The 19,735-nt window shown below is 46.2% G+C and overlaps 9 protein-coding genes across 9 annotated transcripts; 1 reads left to right on the forward strand and 8 right to left on the reverse strand.

The window, feature by feature from the left end:
* Window positions 1–104: 104 nt before the first annotated feature.
* On the reverse strand, window positions 105–2,147 carry V2V93DRAFT_332165 (chaperonin Cpn60/TCP-1 family). Its single transcript, XM_066907671.1, has 2 exons — window positions 1,772–2,147; window positions 105–1,707 (listed from the first exon to the last, which is right to left on the reverse strand). Exons 1-2 carry the CDS (start codon window positions 2,024–2,026, stop codon window positions 220–222), a joined length of 1,743 nt encoding a protein of 580 aa, XP_066768210.1. The 5' UTR covers window positions 2,027–2,147; the 3' UTR covers window positions 105–219.
* Window positions 2,148–2,400: 253 nt separating this feature from the next.
* V2V93DRAFT_357147 (ubiquitin fusion degradation protein UFD1-domain-containing protein) lies at window positions 2,401–3,491 on the reverse strand (the record flags this gene model as incomplete). The annotated part of the gene is made up of 2 exons (XM_066908021.1): window positions 2,401–3,435; window positions 3,489–3,491. 2 exons carry the CDS (start codon window positions 3,489–3,491, stop codon window positions 2,401–2,403), a joined length of 1,038 nt encoding a protein of 345 aa, XP_066768211.1.
* Window positions 3,492–5,241: 1,750 nt separating this feature from the next.
* V2V93DRAFT_364954 (Phosphoadenosine phosphosulfate reductase family-domain-containing protein) lies at window positions 5,242–6,480 on the reverse strand. Its single transcript, XM_066908963.1, has one exon. It carries the CDS (start codon window positions 6,381–6,383, stop codon window positions 5,541–5,543), a length of 843 nt encoding a protein of 280 aa, XP_066768212.1. The 5' UTR covers window positions 6,384–6,480; the 3' UTR covers window positions 5,242–5,540.
* Window positions 6,481–7,561, reverse strand: V2V93DRAFT_364955 (adenylylsulfate kinase). Its single transcript, XM_066908964.1, has 3 exons — window positions 7,380–7,561; window positions 7,247–7,311; window positions 6,481–7,178 (listed from the first exon to the last, which is right to left on the reverse strand). Exons 1-3 carry the CDS (start codon window positions 7,490–7,492, stop codon window positions 6,745–6,747), a joined length of 612 nt encoding a protein of 203 aa, XP_066768213.1. The 5' UTR covers window positions 7,493–7,561; the 3' UTR covers window positions 6,481–6,744.
* A 230-nt stretch (window positions 7,562–7,791) lies between these two features.
* Window positions 7,792–9,566, reverse strand: V2V93DRAFT_320416 (uncharacterized protein; the record flags this gene model as incomplete). The annotated part of the gene is made up of 2 exons (XM_066907316.1): window positions 7,792–9,313; window positions 9,370–9,566. The coding sequence occupies 2 exons, from the start codon at window positions 9,564–9,566 to the stop codon at window positions 7,792–7,794; spliced, it is 1,719 nt and encodes a 572-aa protein (XP_066768214.1).
* A 988-nt stretch (window positions 9,567–10,554) lies between these two features.
* On the reverse strand, window positions 10,555–13,226 carry V2V93DRAFT_364959 (major facilitator superfamily domain-containing protein). The gene is made up of 5 exons (XM_066908965.1): window positions 12,682–13,226; window positions 12,524–12,605; window positions 12,109–12,441; window positions 11,803–12,040; window positions 10,555–11,731 (listed from the first exon to the last, which is right to left on the reverse strand). Exons 1-5 carry the CDS (start codon window positions 12,862–12,864, stop codon window positions 10,801–10,803), a joined length of 1,767 nt encoding a protein of 588 aa, XP_066768215.1. The 5' UTR covers window positions 12,865–13,226; the 3' UTR covers window positions 10,555–10,800.
* Window positions 13,227–13,947: 721 nt separating this feature from the next.
* Window positions 13,948–15,764, reverse strand: V2V93DRAFT_134756 (FAD/NAD(P)-binding domain-containing protein). The gene has a single exon (XM_066906817.1). It carries the CDS (start codon window positions 15,603–15,605, stop codon window positions 13,992–13,994), a length of 1,614 nt encoding a protein of 537 aa, XP_066768216.1. The 5' UTR covers window positions 15,606–15,764; the 3' UTR covers window positions 13,948–13,991.
* A 482-nt stretch (window positions 15,765–16,246) lies between these two features.
* V2V93DRAFT_364965 (uncharacterized protein) lies at window positions 16,247–17,172 on the forward strand. Its single transcript, XM_066908966.1, has 3 exons — window positions 16,247–16,480; window positions 16,537–16,593; window positions 16,657–17,172. The coding sequence occupies exons 1-3, from the start codon at window positions 16,451–16,453 to the stop codon at window positions 17,140–17,142; spliced, it is 573 nt and encodes a 190-aa protein (XP_066768217.1). The 5' UTR covers window positions 16,247–16,450; the 3' UTR covers window positions 17,143–17,172.
* A 1,406-nt stretch (window positions 17,173–18,578) lies between these two features.
* Window positions 18,579–19,722, reverse strand: V2V93DRAFT_134778 (uncharacterized protein). The gene is made up of 3 exons (XM_066906818.1): window positions 19,435–19,722; window positions 19,318–19,374; window positions 18,579–19,258 (listed from the first exon to the last, which is right to left on the reverse strand). Exons 1-3 carry the CDS (start codon window positions 19,459–19,461, stop codon window positions 18,785–18,787), a joined length of 558 nt encoding a protein of 185 aa, XP_066768218.1. The 5' UTR covers window positions 19,462–19,722; the 3' UTR covers window positions 18,579–18,784.
* Window positions 19,723–19,735: the final 13 nt, after the last annotated feature.

A 19,735-nucleotide genomic window follows, 5' to 3' on the forward strand; every position in this document is an offset into this window, starting at 1 on the left:
ACAAGTCTCCGCCGCCGGATCGCGCCCGTGTTATCCTGCACTTGCGCTCCCAGCCACCTGCTTTTGGAACCCTCACCCTATATATATGACTACTTAATTACTAATGCAACTTACTAATATTTCTGCAGGAGATGACAAACATTTTTATATACACATATTCCATATTCTTAACTCTCTTTTCCCTTCTCATGACATAAGCCAACAGTTGCATTACTCCGCCTAAAACATGCCACCGCCCATGCCACCCATTCCGCCCATACCTCCTGCGGGAGCACCAGCAGCAGGCTTGTCCTCTGGCACCTCCACGATAGTGCACTCTGTCGTTCCCAGCAGCGAGGCAACACCGCTGGCATCAATCAGCGCAGTCCGCACAACCTTGAACGGATCAATAATTCCACTCGCAACCATATCGCAAAACTCGCCTTTCGACGCATCATAGCCCTTGGTGAACTCAGATCCGTACTCGTCAATCAGCTTTCCGACAATAACCGAGCCCTCGCCGCCCGCATTCTCAACAATCGTGCGAGCAGGCTTTGTGATTGCAGACTTCACGATCGACACTCCCAGAGCCTGATCAAAATTCGTTGTCGCAACATCGTCAAGCACGCGTGACGCCTTCAACAACGCGGTGCCTCCACCGGGGAGAATACCTTCCTCAACAGCGGCTCTTGTCGCGTTAAGCGCATCAACAAAGCGGTCCTTCTTCTCCCCAACCTCAACTTCAGACGAGCCGCCAACGCGGATGACGGCAACACCGCCCGACAGCTTGGCAAGACGCTCCTGCAACTTCTCTTTCTCGTACTCGCTGGTCGTGGCATCCGACGCCGTAGCTCGGATCTGCTCGCAGCGCTGCACAATGTTATCTTTGTCTCCCTCGCCGTTCAAGATAATAGTATCCTCCTTCGTCACCGTAACGGAGCCGCACGAACCCAAAAGTTCCGGAGAGACGCTCTCAAGCTTAATGTCGAGCTCGTCAGTAAAGACAGTGCCTCCTGTGAGAATCGCAATATCTCCAAGAATGCTCTTGCGGTTGTCACCAAATCCGGGAGCCTTGACAGCAGCAACCTGTACCTGGCCACGCAACTTGTTGAGAATGCAAGCCGCCAAAGCCTCACCGTCAATGTCCTCGGCAATGATCAAAAGTGGTCGACGAAGCTTGTTGGAAATCTCAAGTGCGGGAATGACATCCTGCAATTGCGATATCTTCTTCTCTGATAGCAGCAATAGCGGTCGCTCAAACTCAACCTTGCCAGTCTTCACATCGGTGATGAAGTAGGGTGAGATGAATCCCCGGTCAAATCGCATACCCTCGGTAATCTCAAGATCATCCTCGATGGTCTTTCCTTCCTTAACGGTAATGACACCTTCCTTGCCGACTTTCTCCATCGCATTGGCAATCAGCTTGCCAATGTGCGTGTCGCCGTTGGCAGAAATAGTAGCAACCTGCGCGATCTCCTCAGAGGTAGTGATTTCCTTCTTGTTCTTTTGTAAAAACTCGACGACCTTCTCAACAGCAGCCTGAGTTCCGCGACGAAGGTCCATTGGATTGCAGCCAGCGGCAACATTCTTTACACTCTCAGTGAAAATTGCACGAGCAAGAACAGTTGCGGTCGTAGTACCGTCACCAGCAATCTCGTTGGTCTTTGAAGCAACATCTTGCAGAAGCTTGGCTCCGAGATTCTCAAATTTGTCTTGCAAAACGACGCTCTGATTCAAATTGTCAGCAGCTAACTCATAAATAATCAGAGGAAAAGGGAAAGGGCGAACATACTTTTGCAACAGTAACACCATCCTTAGTGATCTTTGGGCTTCCAAAACTCTGCTCAATCAAGACATTGCGACCCTTAGGTCCAAGAGTGACAGCAACAGCACGAGCGAGCATGTCGACACCCTTGAGCAACGCGGCACGGCCTTCGACACCAAACTTGAGCTCCTTGTGCGAAAACTGTCGGGTCTGCAGCAATTGCTGAACAGAACGCGAGGCAGTCGGACGCGCCGAAGCAGATCGAGCAAGAAAACGATTCATGATGCCTACTTTTTTTGCTAGTTTATACTAGACTCAAACAATGACTAGATATTTTTCCGGTTTGATAGAAAAATGTCAAGAAAAGATGAAGTTAGAAAAGTTCGTAGGACCTGAGCTTTCCGACGAAAAATATTCCACGGAGGACTTCTCGGCCGCCCGGGTAACTTCATCGATTTTGCATAATTGCTCATGTATTTTTGTATTTATGCGGTAACTAGAAACTTCGAGCGTACCCCGGATTTGTCGGCAACTCTGCCTGACAACCGGCATTAGTAATAACTACAGCAAACAATTATGTAATACAAGATGGGTTTAAATATTGTCCTATTGTTTCGATTGCTGTTTTATGTACACAACATTGGCAGCTCGACTTTCTACTTTGCTGCAGCTGCCTCAGCCTCAGGCTTCACGGGTATTACAGGGTACCCGAAAAACAGCTGACCAAAAGGCAGTCTGAGAGGCGCCGGAATGGCTCGGTCCTTATCAGCCTGGTCTCGAGCAGTCACCGCAAACGCACTACCTTTGCGCATCGCATCAGCCAGACTCGGCACTGAGATTGTAGACGATGGACTTGGAGTGGATGGGGTAATTCGACGTCCTGATAAGCGGTGGCCGGATGATTGTGCGGCAGGTAGAGACAAAGATGACTGGGACGCGCTTGCAAGATCTGCGTATCCGATCATTGAAGCCATGCTATGACCGTCAGGTGTGGCTACCATCGACGGATTGCTTGACATTGGTGTGGCGATTCTTGATGGCTCGACATATCCCACTGGAGGTGCAAAATCAACTTCCAAATCAGTCTCGACAACTGAAATACCAGTCTTGTTCGAAGGTTTGATCTCGAGGACCCTGATCCGGTAAATCTTGTTGTTGTACTTGATTTCAAATATATCATCTACAGTCAGAGTAGTAAAATTGCGTAGCGCATTTTCAAGGACGGCCTTCGGATCAGAAATATCAAGAAAATCAGGGGATTGAGGTTCAATCTTCACAAAAAATCCCATCGGTAGGCTCGTGCTCGCCACAACGACAAGTGACCCAGGTTGCAATGCCAATCGCTCCATCATCCACTGGGGCAAGTAAACTCGGCCTTCTTCGGCAATAAATTCGAGTACTCCAGCATGTGTACTCAGCTCAATTTCTTCATTTGTAAGCTCGAACAGCATTGGATATGAAATGTTGAGTCGCGTAAGCTTGTTCAACGCCGACGTAGGCAATATAATCTTTCCACCGTAATTCAGATTGTCACGTTCCGTACCTGGAAGCATAGCTACAGGATAGCACCGAAAATATTCACGAAATGTTTGATTTCGTGATTGAAGCGTTGCCTGAGCTGCTCGCCGCCAGTCAACAGGGAAACTGCCGCCGGTCATTTCGACATCGTCATCGTCATAGTAGCCACCGAACTAACCAGTCACGCATTAGGAAAAGCAGTATAATAAAATATTGGTTTACATACCATTTTATAGATCCACCAGACAGGCTATTTAGCAGTCTTTAGAATAATTTGGGTTCTCGAATGTCTGGATTGTATCAATATGTTGCGACAGCCGTGTGTGAATGAGTCGTGAACGTGTAAATCCGTGGTTGGGACTATGACACAAAAGCCGCCGCTTGCTTGTACTAATGACGTTTGAATTTACAAACTGCCTCCGTAATTCATTATTATTACTATATAGAGATGTATTGAATATTGTCAAAAAATCTGATAGTTATTTATTACTTGGCGTCTGATACATAGCAGTCAGCGAACTGTCAAATGAGGAACCGTATTGTGACTACACACACTGCTAGTTACAAACAAACAAATTTTCAGGGTGGCCATGAGGACAGCCTATTTCCTCTGTAAATAAATACAGAATAATAGCGCCCCTAAGCTAGAATGATGATTGCATTTGAACGCGACGCTACCGTCAACGCAGCTCGAGCCATAGTCATATGTCTCTCGCCAAGTTAACTAGCTACGACAAAAAAGCACCCAAAAGCAACCAAAAGACGAAAGTTTTAAATGCCATTGAGGATTATAAGAATACCAGTTGCCTGTACTGTCAATTACAGTAGTGAAAAAATTTTTGCTCAGGATGACATCGCAGCAGTTAGAAACTAGATTAGTCGTAGCTTGAATGATAGAAATAGAAATCAAAAACTTCTTAGAGACTAGTATTGCCAAAACTATATTAAATTCTCCAGACTACACTCGGTGCCATTTAGCAAAGCTGACTTTGAACGTAGAGTATTGCAAAAATATAGCGAATTAGCACAAACCAGAGACTTTGCCATATTTTGCTAACATCTTGCTCATTATACCAATTTAAGTCTCGCAAATTTATTCGCATGAGTCCCACTCTTCCAAAAGTCTTCAGAGCACGACAGAAGTCCTTTTACCTATAACGAAGTTAATACGAAGGGTATGACGCGCGCCGTAGTTCATGTGCAGTGGCATAAATCTAGCCGAGACGGAGAGTACTGCTGGCATTCTAACACAATACCACTGGAAAAGATTCTGAAGCTATAGAGCCGACACAATAGATTATATTCAGAACCATAGACAGAAACCTGGCATAAATAAGCTCAAACTTGAAAGTTGGTTAATTGCTCATTGATAGCGTTCTCTCAGACCAGTCGCTATATCTATAACCAGGCACGTCGTTTCTTAGTATCGTATATGTAAGACTGTTTCATGATAATTGACCATACAGAGTCGTATGTGACATTTCTGCATAACTGACAAATTGAAGGATGATGAGACCTGCCGGATTCGCCCCGATAAGCAGGGCCAGCGCTGCGATCGTTCCCTCATTAATCAAACGTATTGACTGCAGAGCCGTTTTTGGGTATCTGTTTACATAATAGGCGATAAAGAGCATCTACGCCATTTCAGTGCATCACGATAAGATCGACTTGTTACTGAAGGTGAAATCCATTCGCGATCAAAGGCGCTGTAGCTCTCGAGGCGTTGTTGGAACACAGGGTAAGTACTCATTGCTCCAGTGCAAAGTATCATTATCTTTCAACATTGGAGTGACTCGACACAATGACATCGAGAAAAATATCTCTTGCCCATCGCCGTGATCATTTCTTTATAGGAACTATCGCCTAACTATTCAACAATATCTAAGACTTATTTAAGGTTAGCGGTTCAGATCGCTACGAGCTTGGCTTGAAATTCGTTAAGTCGCGAGCCGCGTAAACCGGTGCGGCATAGTCTAGCATTGTAATTAATATATGCGATGTGGTTCTGCATATCAGAAATAACAAAAAGGCATTTTTCTAGGTTGGTTTTATATATCAATGTTCAATTCATTTTATCTTGCCCGAACCAATTTTTAGAAATGATATCCAGTATTACACGCGCCGACTATGAACACATGCCTTGGAGACCATTGCACATGCATAAAAACCAATACACAAAAAACAGACTAATATCAATAACAATATAACCCAACCCCAGCACACCGAAATTCTACTAATAAAAATATACAGACATTGAAGAAAGCGATAGCATAACAAATTAAACAGCTACTTCCGAAAGCTGCGACTTCTTTTTTGCGTTCAAGAACTGCGCAAATTTTGACGTCTCATGAATACCGCACTCTGTCTTTGCCTTTCCTGCCCAGCGTCCGGCACGCTCATCCTCACCTTCTTTAACAGGCTGGGTCGAATGCCAGTCACCGACACTTCGGTAGCCCCGGTCAAGTAACTCATTGTAGGGCACATTGTGCTCCTTGATGTAATTGTGCACGTCCTTGAAGGTCCAGTTGGCGAGAGGATTAATCTTGATCAGTCCAGTAAATTCCTCGACCTCGATAATGTCAAGGTCTCCACGCTTGCCTCCTTGTGACCGCCGACGGCCAGTGAGCGTCGCACGCACGTTGAGTTCGTCGTAGGCACGCTGGATGGGCTCGACCTTGACAAGAAAGTCATATGTCGACTCATCAGTCTCCCACAGCTTTTCTCCGTAGTTTCTTTCAAAGTCTTCGGTTGTTTCGCAGTTTTCGGGCTTGTAGATGTGCAACTTGGCAGTTGGGTAGCGAGCCTTCAGCTTGTCGACGAGAGCAAGAGTCTCTTTGAAATGGTGCAGCGTGTCGACGAAGATCAGCTCGATTGGATGCTGCTGTGCGTATTCCGGTCGCAGACGCGAAATGATATCAAGAGTAACTAGGCCGGTAAGACCGAATGCTGTCGACTGATAGAGGTTTGGGAATGTGAGGAGCGCCCATTGAATTATTTGATCAGGCTCAAGTTGCTGCAATTGCGAGTTGATGAAGCGCAGATGCTCGGGAGTAAGCGATATTTTAGAGTCAGCGACGGACTGAGACTTGACCGATGATTCCTCGACAGCGACTGGAGCCATTGCGAGAGGATGGATTAGTGTATTATATTGGGTAATGTAGATAGGTCAGAGATAGGAGACGGTTAGATGACGAGAAAGATAAAGCGAGCTCTTCAGAAGTTGCTTATCGAGCAAAAGTACGCCATTCTTTGGCTACAGCCGATAAAAAATTGCACCTCTCGAGGCAGAATGGCGCAATCTGCGCTATTACCAATCAAGAAGGTCTAACTTTAAATGGACTAGTATGTCTCAAAACTACCGTCTCAATTATTGCGCCATCGCACGCGGATGAGCACCCCTGAAAAGCTTATTTGATCTGAAATTTTGAGATTTTGAACAGCATTTTCAATCTTCTGTCAGCTACTGTTTCTATTAGGATTCTTTACTCGCTCTTTAGACTGATCAGTCCCTTACTAATAAGATACTCCTCAATCTGCACAACGGCTTCCTCGACCGTACATTTGTCCGACCGGACGTGAATCTCAGCCGCGAGCGGCTCCTCGTAGGGGGCCGAGATACCAGTAAACTCCGGAATGAGTCCAGCGCGCGCCTTCTTGTAGAGGCCCTTAGGATCCCGCTGCTCGGCAACCTCAACCGGCACATCGACGTAGACCTCGATAAATGGGATATTCGCTGCGGCGTGGAGAGCTCTGGCAGAATCACGGTCGGCACGGTAAGGCGAGATGAAGGAAGTGATAGCAACCGTAGTGGAGTCGGCAAACAGCTTTGCGACCTCAGCAATACGGCGAATGTTTTCATTTCGGTCAGCCTCGGAAAATCCAAGGTCCTTGTTTAAACCAAATCTAATGTTGTCGCCTACATCAAAAGTTAGCCATCTCTCCAATTGTTTGTAATTTCGTTGAAATGCACAGTAAAACACTCACCGTCAAGTCTGTAGGAAGTGACACCATTTTGAAGAAGATGCTGCTCCAAAGCGGTAGCAATTGTACTAAATTAACAATCGTAAGTACAATTTGTCAGACGCAGGATAGAGATCAGTTTAGCAAACGTGCACACCTTTTGCCAGATGCAGATAGTCCAGTCAACCACAGTGTAAGTCCCTTCTGAGAGGTCAGCTTTGAGCGCTCATCGTGAGTAAGTCCCTCGTGCCATGTAATATTAGTAGCCATTTATAGTTATTCGGACAGAAATTTGCAGCAATAAAGCAGAAGACACCACGATGAGAATTCAAACAAGAGATAAGAACCGCCGCAAGAATTTTCGCATTTTGCGTTGCGTGCTCTTGCCATCAGGTTAGGGCTTTGTTAAGCGTATACATACATACATACATAGCACTTTGTTCTGTGCTAGATTGGATTGCTATCAGATTGCTGTACAATAATCTATTATTATTTCTCATGTACACAGAACTAAATCATCAAAAGCTTTTTGGAGGTCTACACCTATTTATCATAAAAACGACCACCGCTTAATTACCGAAAAATCCCTGACTCTCCAACAGCAGCACAATCTGATGCACAATGGTTCGGACAGAGGTAGTAGAAACGTCAACAGTTATGTCAGCATCATTAGGAACCTCGTAAGCGTCATCTACACCAGTGAATCCCTTGATCTCTCCGCGTCTTGCACGGGCATACACACCCTTGCGGTCAGTAGCCTCGGCGTGCTCAAGAGGAGTCGCGACGTGAACCAAGAAGAAAGATCCAGACTGGGTAACAGTCTCACGAGCGAGCTTACGCGAGTCGTCGAAAGGAGCAATAGGCGCAGCAATGACTGCAGCGCCAGCGCGAGTCAGCTCGGCAGCAACAAAGGCAATACGCTGAATATTCTTGTGACGGTCGGCACGGCTGAAGCCGAGCTCGGCAGACAACTCGGAGCGGACAGTCTCGCCGAGTAAGAGAGAGACCGACCGGCCACCCTGCTGGTTCAAAGTGTAGGTAAGCGCGCGGGCAATGGCGTCCTTTCCGGAGTTGTGGTATCCGGTTAAGAAGATAGTGAAACCTTGCGATACGCGAGGAGGATGCGATTCGCGAAGGACCTTGACGACCTCAGGGTATGAGAACCACTCCGGGATAGGCAATCCAAGACGGAGACGCTTGCGCAGCTCGGTTCCAGAGATATCGAGGGTCTTGACGCCAGGAGCAACCTCATCCTTGGGAGCGTACTCATCTGCATCAGGAAGATAGGTCATCTGTTGGAAAGGTACAACCTCAATTCCGAGCTCATCACGGTACTTCTCGACGAGTTCCTGGGCATCGTAGGGACCGTAGAAATCGACACCCTTGGAGTTCTTGCCAGGACCAGCGTGATCTCTACCAACGATGAAGTGAGTAGCACCAAAGTTCTTACGAATGATAGCGTGCCAGACAGCTTCTCGGTCACCGCCCATACGCATAGCAAGAGGTAGGAGCGAAAGAAGCGCCATTCCGTTGGGGTAGCGAGGAAGCAAAGCCTGATAGACGCGCACTCTGGTAAAGTGATCAATGTCACCAGGCTTGGTCAGACCAACGACGGGATGAATCAGAACGTTTGCCATACGCGAACGAGCAGCGCGAACAGTCAACTCTCGGTGGGCTCTGTGCATGGGGTTACGCGTCTGGAAAGCAACCACACGGTTCCATCCGAGCTTGTTGAACTCAGCACGCAGCTCAGAGGGAGTATAACGCAGGCCAGCGTAGTCATAGTGGTTGGGTCTGTTCAAAGCTTGCACCTTACCACCGACATAGAACTCCTTGACGGTGTTGTAGAGATACTTGACGGCAGGATGCTCAGGGTCACCACGGAAGACCTTGACGGCCTCGGTCTCTTTGTTGGGCTTATAGACATCGGCAACAGTGAGAATAGCCAAAGGTGACTCGTCCCGGAAATCACGAAGAACAATACGCTTTCCAGGAGCAATGCCAATGGTCTCAATTTCCTCTGCGCTGACGTCAAGGTTAATTGGCATGGAGAAGAGGGAGCCGTCGGCTAATCTTAGGTCATTGACGACTCTGTAAAAAGCAGTTAATAAATTGATTAATACTGTAGCATAGCATATAAATTATACCCGCTATAGTCAGACTCAGTCATGAATCCCTCGAGAGGGGAGAAGCCTCCAGAGAGGATAAGCTCAAGGTCGCAGAGCTGTCGCTCGGTAAGAGCGTAGTCAGGCAGAGAGTCTGCTTCCTTCAAAAGCTCAGGGCGGACAGCAAGATCACGAGCGTGCAGGTCCTTCAGGACGCCTCCATGTGGTGTGTTGGCCATTTTTTTATGTGCGTGAGAGCTGGTGAGTTTTCTGGAAAGAAAACAAAACTGTCTAATAGCCGACAAAGCTGAAAGGAAAAAGAGTTGGATAAGGAGGTAAGAGCAAAAAATTGAGCGGGTCCCGGAGAAAACTATAAAGTTTGAAAAATCAGTGGCGCTTCCTTAGCGGCTGCTGATGCAATCTGCTTGCATAAAGAATTGCAAGAAGTGGCATTCTTTTGAGCTCTCGTTGATTAATGCTACAGTTATAATTTACAGGCAAAACAGACTGAGATAGATGATTCCGGAAGGGGCGGGGTTCATAAAATCGCGTCTTGCTGATTTAACATGGGGAGCGTTGAGCTTTGGTGTGTGTTTTATTTTATCTGTGCTGCTATCCTCGTCTTAGTCGATAAACGATTCTGACTTTGCAAATATATCCCAACAAGACTATCATTTTTTTGGCAGCTCTGACCTTTATGTTTGGTCGTTAATAACTGCATCCACTCAGCATTGATGCCAGCCAGTCTCTTATGGTACATGATAGAGAATCAGAGTCAGTCGACTAGTGAGTCAAAATGCGATTTTTCAAATCATAAGAATTTTGCGCCGCAGTAAGGGTCTGGTGGTGGTGGTGGTGGTTAACGAAGCAATTCTCGAGTCTGGAAAATAAGCTATACAATTGCGCGTGAACTGATGCAGACAGAACACGAGAAGTTTACGAGAAAATGTATATATGGAATCTAGAAGTGCATGTGGCTTTCAATTCGTGATGTCAAAAAAACTCTGATGAGTTGAAACTCCAAAGCTGAAAATTATGGTGATTAGTTCTGAGCATCGGCTATTAATATACTCAAACACCACGATTTTTAAGAAGAGGTTAGTAGAATCTTAAAATATCAGATCCGTTTATAATGATAGAAAACCTGTTATGTAAGTAGCTGCTATTCCTACTGAATTGAAATATTACTGTGCAGACTATTCGGATATATGTAATGCGGCTCAGCGAGGCATTTAATAAATTCCATTTATTTGCTGACTTAATGATTTTTATCTCTTTTTATCTCACAAGGATATTGTTTAAATTAAACCACACAATACTGATATTAGATACTATTTACGTCAGCTAAAATTTACTACAAGTCCATTACGTACTTGCCCGCCACGCGATAGTACAACTCTCTAGAATCACCAAATCGCGGGTTGAGTTTTACGAAAACAAATACGGCCAGTCAATTTAACACGATCTCTCGGCTCATACCGCTGTAGAGCTTCTCCAAATTTTCTTGATTCTCATTGATGCAGGCTGCATGTCGACCTCATTTGTGAACTGTACAGGTTTCGTCAACGCTGTAAAGAAGATCCCAGTGATACCATATGCGATGCTAATCAAAAACACAATCTTGAAAGCGTAAGCATAAGATTGGGTAATTCCAAGGGCTGCGATGCCAAGCTGCGCAGGCGTCAATTTAGCGAGGATGGGAGAGGTGGTGGCACCGCTGGTCAGCGCCTGAAGAACTGCTGGGATCAAAGTAGGGTCCAGTCCCGACTCTGCTAGTGGTAACGCAAACTTTGACGGGATTGCTGCCACGAAGCGCGCCGAGAGGTTGTTGGTATAAGTCGTCGAGCCGATTGCACCACCAACATTTTTCACGGTGTACATGAGACCGGTGACCCAGCCAATGTGAGCACTTCCGACCTCAATCTGGAGAATGATCAGAGTGAGTATCCATGCAGAAGACACAAACCCTCCGGCAAGGACAACCATGGCCGTCGAGCCGCCAGCCGACGCGGTTTCAACGGTTGCCATGCAACAGGTACAAATGACTATAGCAATGATATGGAACAAATATTGGAAATGAATGTAACCGAACTTGTAGACCGACAGTCCGCTAATCAGCGGGAATATGACCATAGGGATCGAGTATGCGCTGGTGTACCAACCTATTTTGAGTGGGGTCTGAGTATAGAGCACTTGCACCTGTGTTCCCCAAAGATTATTGATGGCAAACTCGCAGGCGCAGTAAAAGAAGAGGCCCCAGAAAACAAAAGTAACTCCGCGAAGGTTTGCAAACGCCTTCTTTGGGAAGAGAGGCAGAGTGAGAGGTGCAAAAGCTTCGAAAAAACCCAAGAAGATAAGAAGAACAAAGCCAATCAAAGTGAGACAAAGAGTGACAGCGGATTTCCTACATTTGAGAAGCAAGTATGTTAGTTTGATTTCTTGCAGCCAAGAAACGATTGCAGAAAGAGTACTGACCAGGAAAACTGATTGCCTCCGAGGGTGAGGCCCAAGACAAATAGAACTATACCAGCAAACCAGACAAAGGAGCCGAACCAGTCAAACTTGGCTAATCTTTGCGCGACCGACAATGTCGAAGGCGGACGGACCGACACGGGATGATAGAAGAGAGCAAGAAGTGGGATATCAATGATATAGAGAATGAATGGGAACCAGAAGAGCCAGCGCCAGTGACCATGAAGATCAGCCGCCCAAGCTAAAAAGAGAAAGCGTCATTTAGTGATATGAGCTAATTTGATGGATATAAGGAAAGGGGGCACAAACCAATGACGGGCGAAAAGGCTATTCCAGGAGCTAGAGCAAGCTGGAAGAGACCAAAAGCCACCGGACGAAAGCGTTTTGGAACCAGCTCAGCAAGAGTTGCCCATACTTGCACATGAATGGAGGCACCGACACCGATGATGATGGCACCCGCGATGGCATAGTTTACGTCCTTAGCCCACCCAGCGAGTCCCGCACCCAAGATGCTAAAGATGTTGCTTGCGAGCATGAGGTAGCGGGGACCAAAGGTATCGCTCAGAGCACCGACTATGGGCCCAAGAAAAGCGAGTAGACCGATCTGTCCAAGCTGGATGAATGTGTACGTGGACTGTGGGCCTATGGTGCAAAAATGGAAAGAATGTCAGATACGAAAGAATGGCTACCAAGCTTGTATTGTATAATATAATCAAAGGCATACCGAGATGAGCATTCAAATTCGCCAATATACTGCTGGAAGTATTTACGGCGAACAAGTCAGCAAACCAGGCGACATAGGCGACCTATACAGAAAGAAATGCTGTTAATGTTTGTTGCATATGACGTCTGAAGGATAAGAATAATGGGGACTTTGCGTACGAAGAGAGTCAGAGCTATTTGCCGGTTGAAGACATAAGGCTTTGAGTTTCCGGAAGCGGTGTCGCTGTCGTGGCTATCGTATGCTTCCACCGGTTTCTCATTGTTGATATTGTTAGCGCCGTTGGAGCTTTGATTGTACTCGAGGTGCTCCTCGCCAAAAGTTGTGGGTTTTTGCTCTGCCATGGTTGATTTCGCAAGAAGAGAGGGCAGTGTTACAGGTAGAGTTGCACGCCCGGAGGGATACCGGGCCAGTTATGAAGGGTTTGACATCGTGCGGGAGATGTGACGGCATTAGGATCTCTGTGCAAGGACAAGGGCCGGTGAGCGCATGTGAGTAGTTGCGCGAGACTGTGCGGTCTGCTGACGATCGTCATAACAATAGAGCAAGACGCAAGTAAACAGAGATTCTTTTAGCGCGCAGACTTCGGATCTATTTCGGCAGTCATTCAGGCTCGGATGGTTCTGATATGATGCTTGTTCTCTTCTTCGTGATGGAGTTTGGCAAAGATAATTTTTCTGCTATTGCTTCTGACGCGAGCGCGATGTTTTGCACGTTGCCCGCCCCACCATAACCTCCTCCTCTTCATTTCGTCACATCACCCCCTCCATCATTACCTGCCTATACTATACCACTCCATCTTAGATGACTTTTACTGCTCTCTGGCAACCCTCTCAGCTCTGCACTGAGAGCTGCAATTGTCTGCACCCAGAGTAGGATACTGCAGTGCTGAGACAGTTATGCTGAACTTGGCTTGGGGCTAATCCCAATTAGGCGAAAAAGAGAAGCATAAGCTTTGCGCAGAGCACACGGGCCGTCTCTCAGGGGCTCGGTCATTGTCGATGCGGGGTAAGACGGCCAGCGGTGTGCGAGAGCACTGTCGGCGGGCGACTCGACACGCTCGCGAGCTCGTAGGGTCCGTAGACACTACTCCGCTTCCACCGCGGCGATCTCGGTCATCCCGAAAAGTGGAGATCATAATTTATTTTTTATTCTTATTAACAAAGTAGGTTTATAAAGCTAATAGATAATAATATCTTTGTTTTGATCTGATATCAAGTCAAAGCACCGACAACAGCGCGCTCGGGTTGATCTCGCCTCTAATTCTAATTCCTTTGTCATCATCTTCTATTTTTTTGCACTGCTTTCGCACTGCGCCTTTACAGCTTTGATATCGGGCGGATTTTAGTCTTTGATGTAGAAAAATACTTGATTAGAATATAAATGCTCTTCGTCTCCTCTTGGAAACAACCTCAAGACTACGATCGAAAAACAGAAAGACATTACTACAAGAAACCGGCAGCAAAGTCAATTAATACACCTCAAATCCAGGGAATCCCTTTTGCTGCACTTCTTGAATCTGCTGAATATAATTAGGAAGACCGCCCATATAATTGAGTACCTCCTTTGGCTTGCCCGGAATGTTGGTACCCATGTACTCCGATGCAGTCTCTGGCAAAAGCGTTGCATTTCCATACATCTCAACCTGCTCTTTCCACGCCTTCTCGGCCTCGGAGGTAGCATCAATTGCAACCAGATTCTTGGAACGCAGATACTTCATAGTGTCCACGATCCAGTCACCTTGAATCTCGGCGCATGTCGGGCCATTACAGAACGACGTCGGTCCCTGTGGACCATAAAGGAAAAACATGTTGGGAAATCCAGATGTAGTCAGTCCCATGCTAGTCCACGTGCCGTTCTTCCATTTTTCTTGCAATGACTGGCCATTGCTGCCGGTAACTTCGATAGCGAGAATACCGCCGGTGACCGAGTCAAAGCCAGTGCCGAGAATCAAAATGTCAAGCTTATGCAGCTCACCGTCGGCCGTAATCACGCCGTCCTTGACAACTTCAGTTATGGGGTTTGCGCGAGCGTTGACCAGATCAACATTTGACTGGTTATAGACCTCATAGTAGCGTTGCTCGAGCGTGGCTCGCTTGGTGCCAAAATAGTAAGGCGGCTCCTTGGGAGCCAAAAGCTCAGCCTTGGCCGGGTCGCTAATACGAGGCAAAACCTTGCTGCGCCAGAAGTCATAGGCAAGACGATTTGACTCCTTATTGATGATAACGTCGTAGTAGTTTCCGAGCCAGAAAGTGAGGCCACCTTCTTCCCAAATCTCCTCAAAGAAGGCCGTGCGCTCTTCGTCAGATACCTCGACTGCCGATTTTGGATTAAACTCGCGCTCAATTCCAGCAAAAGTCTTATGACGCAATTTGTATATATCGTCGTATTTGTTCTTGTCCTGCTGATTAGCAGACATCTTCTCCTGGCGCATAGGAAGCGCGCAGCAAGGGCTGCGCTGGAAGACGGTCAAATGCTCGACAACAGGCGCAACCTCCTGGATAACCTGCAGGCCGGACGAACCGTTACCGACGACACCAGCCCGCTTGCCCCTAAAATCAATGCCTTCACGCGGCCATTTTGAAGTGTGGCACCAGATCCCGCCAAAGGTATCCAAGCCCTTAAAGTTGGGGATGTTTGGCTTTGACGCAAAGCCAGTGCAAAGGATGAAGTTTCTGGCGGTGAATGAAGTCCCATTCTTTGCCGTGACGGTCCACGAGTTTGAGCTATCAGAGAACTCGGCAGACTCAACGCGAGTATTAAAGCAGATGTCTTTTTTAAGCTGCAACTTTTTCTCGAGGTGCTGGAAGTATGCCTGAAGCTCGGCCCAGCCAGGATATTTTTCAGTCCAGGTCCAGTCGCCATAAAGGTTTTTGTCTGAGAACTCGTAGAGAGGGATTTTTGAATCGGTGCGGGCGCCGTCGTAGCGGTTCCACCACCAGACACCACCAAGATCACCGGCTTCTTCAATGACAAGAACTTTGAAGCCTTGCTCACGAAGACGGCGGAGGAGATAGACACCACCAAAACCGGCGCCGATAATGATGGCGTCGTAGTCAGGTTTAAATCCAGCAACGGCAGGCATGGCGTAATAGTAAGAGTGAGTCGAAAAAAATTACCTAGAATTTGTTTAGACGACTAGAAACTAATAAAGGTGGTATGACAAAGACCACTGGAGGGGGACAAAGCAGAATAAGATATACAAATGAGGGTAAAGGAGAAGCAGCAAGATAGCGAAGTTGCTCCGTCGCAAAAGAGCGTCCGTCAGAGCTAGAGAGACACATTTGCAATTACTGTCTAAGTAGTGAGCTGAGTAGACTTGCCGCCAGGCCTATGACCAAAGCACAGAGAGTCTTCGTTAGCCAGATGCTTAGCCAGATGTCGTAAAATGTCTTAAAATTCAATGCAAGCTCCAAACTCTAATACGAAAGTGTATTATGTGACGATTCGCTTGCACTTCAATAATGCCGATGCAAATCGATCGAAACAAAAGTACGGAGACGGAACCCAAAGTCCAGCACACAAGCACGTTTTTCATAGAAAAAAAAAGTCTTTCTCTCTGCTTTTGACAGTAGAAAATGTACCGACAGCATACACTCGACGACGGATCTGAGTAGTGTTTAGACAAAACCTTATAAATGACTGGTACTTTTGATTCTAAAATTAAAAATTGGAGGCTTGGAGGCAGTAACGTTGCAATAACTTTGTAGTATGCGGAGTGACTAGGGGCGCTCGACACGCACACATAAGAGACATGGACTGCTTGGCGGACAAAAGTGCGAGGGAGAATTCCCCGCACTGACCGTGCCTTGCGGAGAAATTGACTGCTGATTTTGCTTCCTGCGCAGGCTGGTTAATATAATATAGGCGACGCCGCAGTTGTAGTTACCATCATCATCATCATCATCGTTATCGTTGTCATCATCAACCATGAACTCTGAAGGATTTGTCAAGGAGGACGTATGATGCCAAATCAAGCTAAACTTCTTGCATCTCGCTGACTATCATTTTTGCAGGAGGAGTACTCGTCCATCAACGAGACCTACAAGTTCTTGCACATGCCCAAGAGTAAAGTATGACTTCATCACAGTTAATCTGCAAAATCTAAAAGCCGTATGCTAATACTTTTGATATAGTGTCATGACCCAGAGCTTATCAAGGCAGAGAACGAGGTACTCGAACAGCTCTATGTTGGATGGCTTCACTATTGGAACAAAGAATCGATGCATGACGTTGTCAACGGAATGGACGGCGCCAGACGCTTCTATGACTTTGAGGAGATGCTGAGCTACGACATGTTTGGAAACACTGAGCGTGGAAACTTTAAGAGCCACTTTGACTCGATTTTCCCGTACTGGAACGACGGCCAGATGGAGTACAAAGACATTGAGATTACTGCTTTGTCGCCTATTTATGCTTACTCGACCATGATCCAGCACACTTGGGGCTCGGCAGGTGGAACTCCGTTCTCGACTGCATTTCGTCGCACCGGTATTGCTCGCAAGAAAGATGGCAAGTGGAAGTGGATTCACGAGCATCTCAGCTTTCCGTGCGACATGAACACTCAGAAGGCTGATTTCACGGCTTCGCTTAAGCCTGAAGAGGCCTTCAAACTGCAGTAAATATAGGTAGCATTTGAGCCTCATACAACAAATAATAAAGAAATAATAGCACCAAGCCAGTAAATCTAGTTGCCTGCTCCTGGACAACCTAATTGTAGATCTTGGTATGAATATTCATCATGGCTGTGTCAGAGTATCTGATAGATATTAGAGCACTATTATTTCGATTATACTGTATTATAAAAAGTATAGTTACGATTAGACACGCTGACAATATCCTATTTGCTCTGCCTGTAATTTTGCTCAGTCTATTAATGTGTACTACTTGTGACTACCAGCACTGCGAGTATAATTTAGCCCTCTAGTAAACAAGACGCAGTCGAACTATCCTACCTTTACACTGACTGCTAATCCAGCCGTGATCATTAATCAGCAAGTCAAAGCAATTAGTAAGATTTCTTTAGCTCTTGTGTGCATTCCTATTATCGATCTGGTAACAGCACCTCGATCGAGCTCTCCGCTTGTGTTTGACGGCGTCCAGTCAATTGTATTCGCATCAAATGAACTGCGTAAAATAAGCTTTGTTTGCTACGGATCTAATCGACATATAATAAAATAAGTTGAATAATCCCGAATCGAGTCGACACAACATTTCGGTTCGAATCGACACGAAATGCGGTGACAGCTCCTGCTTATGCCCGTGCGGATCATCTTTCGAACCAGCCGAGACAAACTCCAACTGGATGCGAAAGCCAAAATAAACCAAAACAGATGGTGGCTGATTTTAGAAAACTTGCGACAGGCAAATTATATTTGAGTATATATATATATACTTTGTTGAACTGATGCTAGTGCTAACGTTGAGTGCAATTGTCTTTTAGAGCCAATACTAAAAATCTGTTGCAAAATAAAAAGGTTTTTTCGACGCAATTCAGTTAGCGCATGGGAGAGCACCCGAAGATTGGCTTTTTACGTGCCCCGGTGGGAACCCACGAGCGAATTTGCTCAATAGCACGCATTTCTGGTCCCGAATGGCTGCCATGGCTGCTTCGCGGAAGAACTCGCGGCATTCAGGAGATAGTTCATAGAGTAAAGAATAGTAGCACCTTGACTAGATCCTCCGTTGAGCGTAGAACCCCTCTTTCTCGGACTGCGAGAAATGAGATTATTAAAGTTTGCGGATTGCTGGAGCGGCCTCTCCATCACTAAACGAAACTTTCTTCTTAATTCTGCCCTCGAGGTCAGGGCTCTGACCAATCCTAGATAATTATGTATTGCTTACCTACTCTGCCGGTGGTTTGTCGAGCTTTAGTTTTAGCATCCGCTCACGGCGTTGAACTAAATGATTATGATCTTAAGTCTCTGCATCTTTATGTTGTGCACGTAGTTCTTGAATAGTTGCGCCATATTCAAAGCCATCCGCCATTTGCCATCTCAGCCTGCTTTATAGCGTCGTTTGCGTTTAAGTATGCCGTCCAGTTAAATAACGGCCAAACGCTATAACAAATACTAAGCCCTACTAAGGATTACTGAGCCAAGATTTAAGCAGTATCATACAAGATGGCTAATGCTAGAATAGGGTTCCACAAAGGATTTATTTCTCATCTACACACAATCAACTCCACAATCAACTCAAAAAAAAAAATTCCTTCTCAGTGACAGTTATCCATTTTCTGTCTGGCGTGGAAGTCTCTGCTAGAATTCAAAAATGGAACGCCTTCTTCGGGTCAATGGACGAGGTAAAATCAGCCTCCTTTGTTGCCATGTTCACTGGGAAGGAAACATGCTCATGAACCCACTGCCATTTGCCTTCGTCAGTCTTGGCCAGAAGACCAGTGATGCGATAAATCATCTCGAACGGTTTACCGTCTTTGGATTTTCCGCGCAGGCGCTGTACCATAGTCGCATAGCCAGAAGTCTTCGACGTAGCAAAGACCTCTAGATCCTTGAAATCAACGTGGGCATTAGCGAAATACGGGAATGTCTCCTCAAAGTGCTCTTTGAACGCTCCACGACCAGTAAAACCAAACAGATCGTACGTGACGACATCGTCAACTTGGTAAAAGGGCTTTCCAGTTTCCGAATCCTCGTTGAAATCCTGGTTAAGGCAATGCGCCCATCCTCTGTAGAACTCGAGGATCTCCTCCTCCTCCTTAAGCAACTCAGGCTTATGGTTCTTAGTGATAGAAGTTAGACCTCAAACTAAATAAGACGTATGACTAGTTTTAGATTTACCTTGCTCTTCGGGTAACTAAGATTTGCCCAAAGATCTTGGACTGTTGTCAAAGTTTTCTAACAGCAAAATCAGCTTGGGGTTCTATCATAAAAGATTCTGCTATGCTATGTCTTTACCTCATCAAAGTACAACTCTTTAGTCATGTTTGAAAATATGCAAAGCTTCTTCTTGTGATAGTACTGGAGACTGCTAATTCTGGTCTGGCGATTCTGCAGTTGCAGCTGGGTGGCCACTCGCTTTAATCCTGTCCGCGATCGAGCTTGTCAACCTCACGTTACCCCGCTCGCGTCAATTCCGGGATCTTCTAATAATCTTTTCTTGTCCAGGAAAATAGTATACGTGAGACAAATAACAGTGTGCTCTAAATCCGGAGTGCGATGTCCGTGTCGAAGGTCCGAAGTTACGGGGTCCGAGTCA

The sequence above is a fragment of the Kockiozyma suomiensis genome (assembly GCF_038497685.1).
Source record: "Kockiozyma suomiensis strain NRRL Y-17356 unplaced genomic scaffold V2V93scaffold_2, whole genome shotgun sequence".
Lineage (NCBI taxonomy): Eukaryota > Fungi > Ascomycota > Lipomycetes > Lipomycetales > Lipomycetaceae > Kockiozyma > Kockiozyma suomiensis.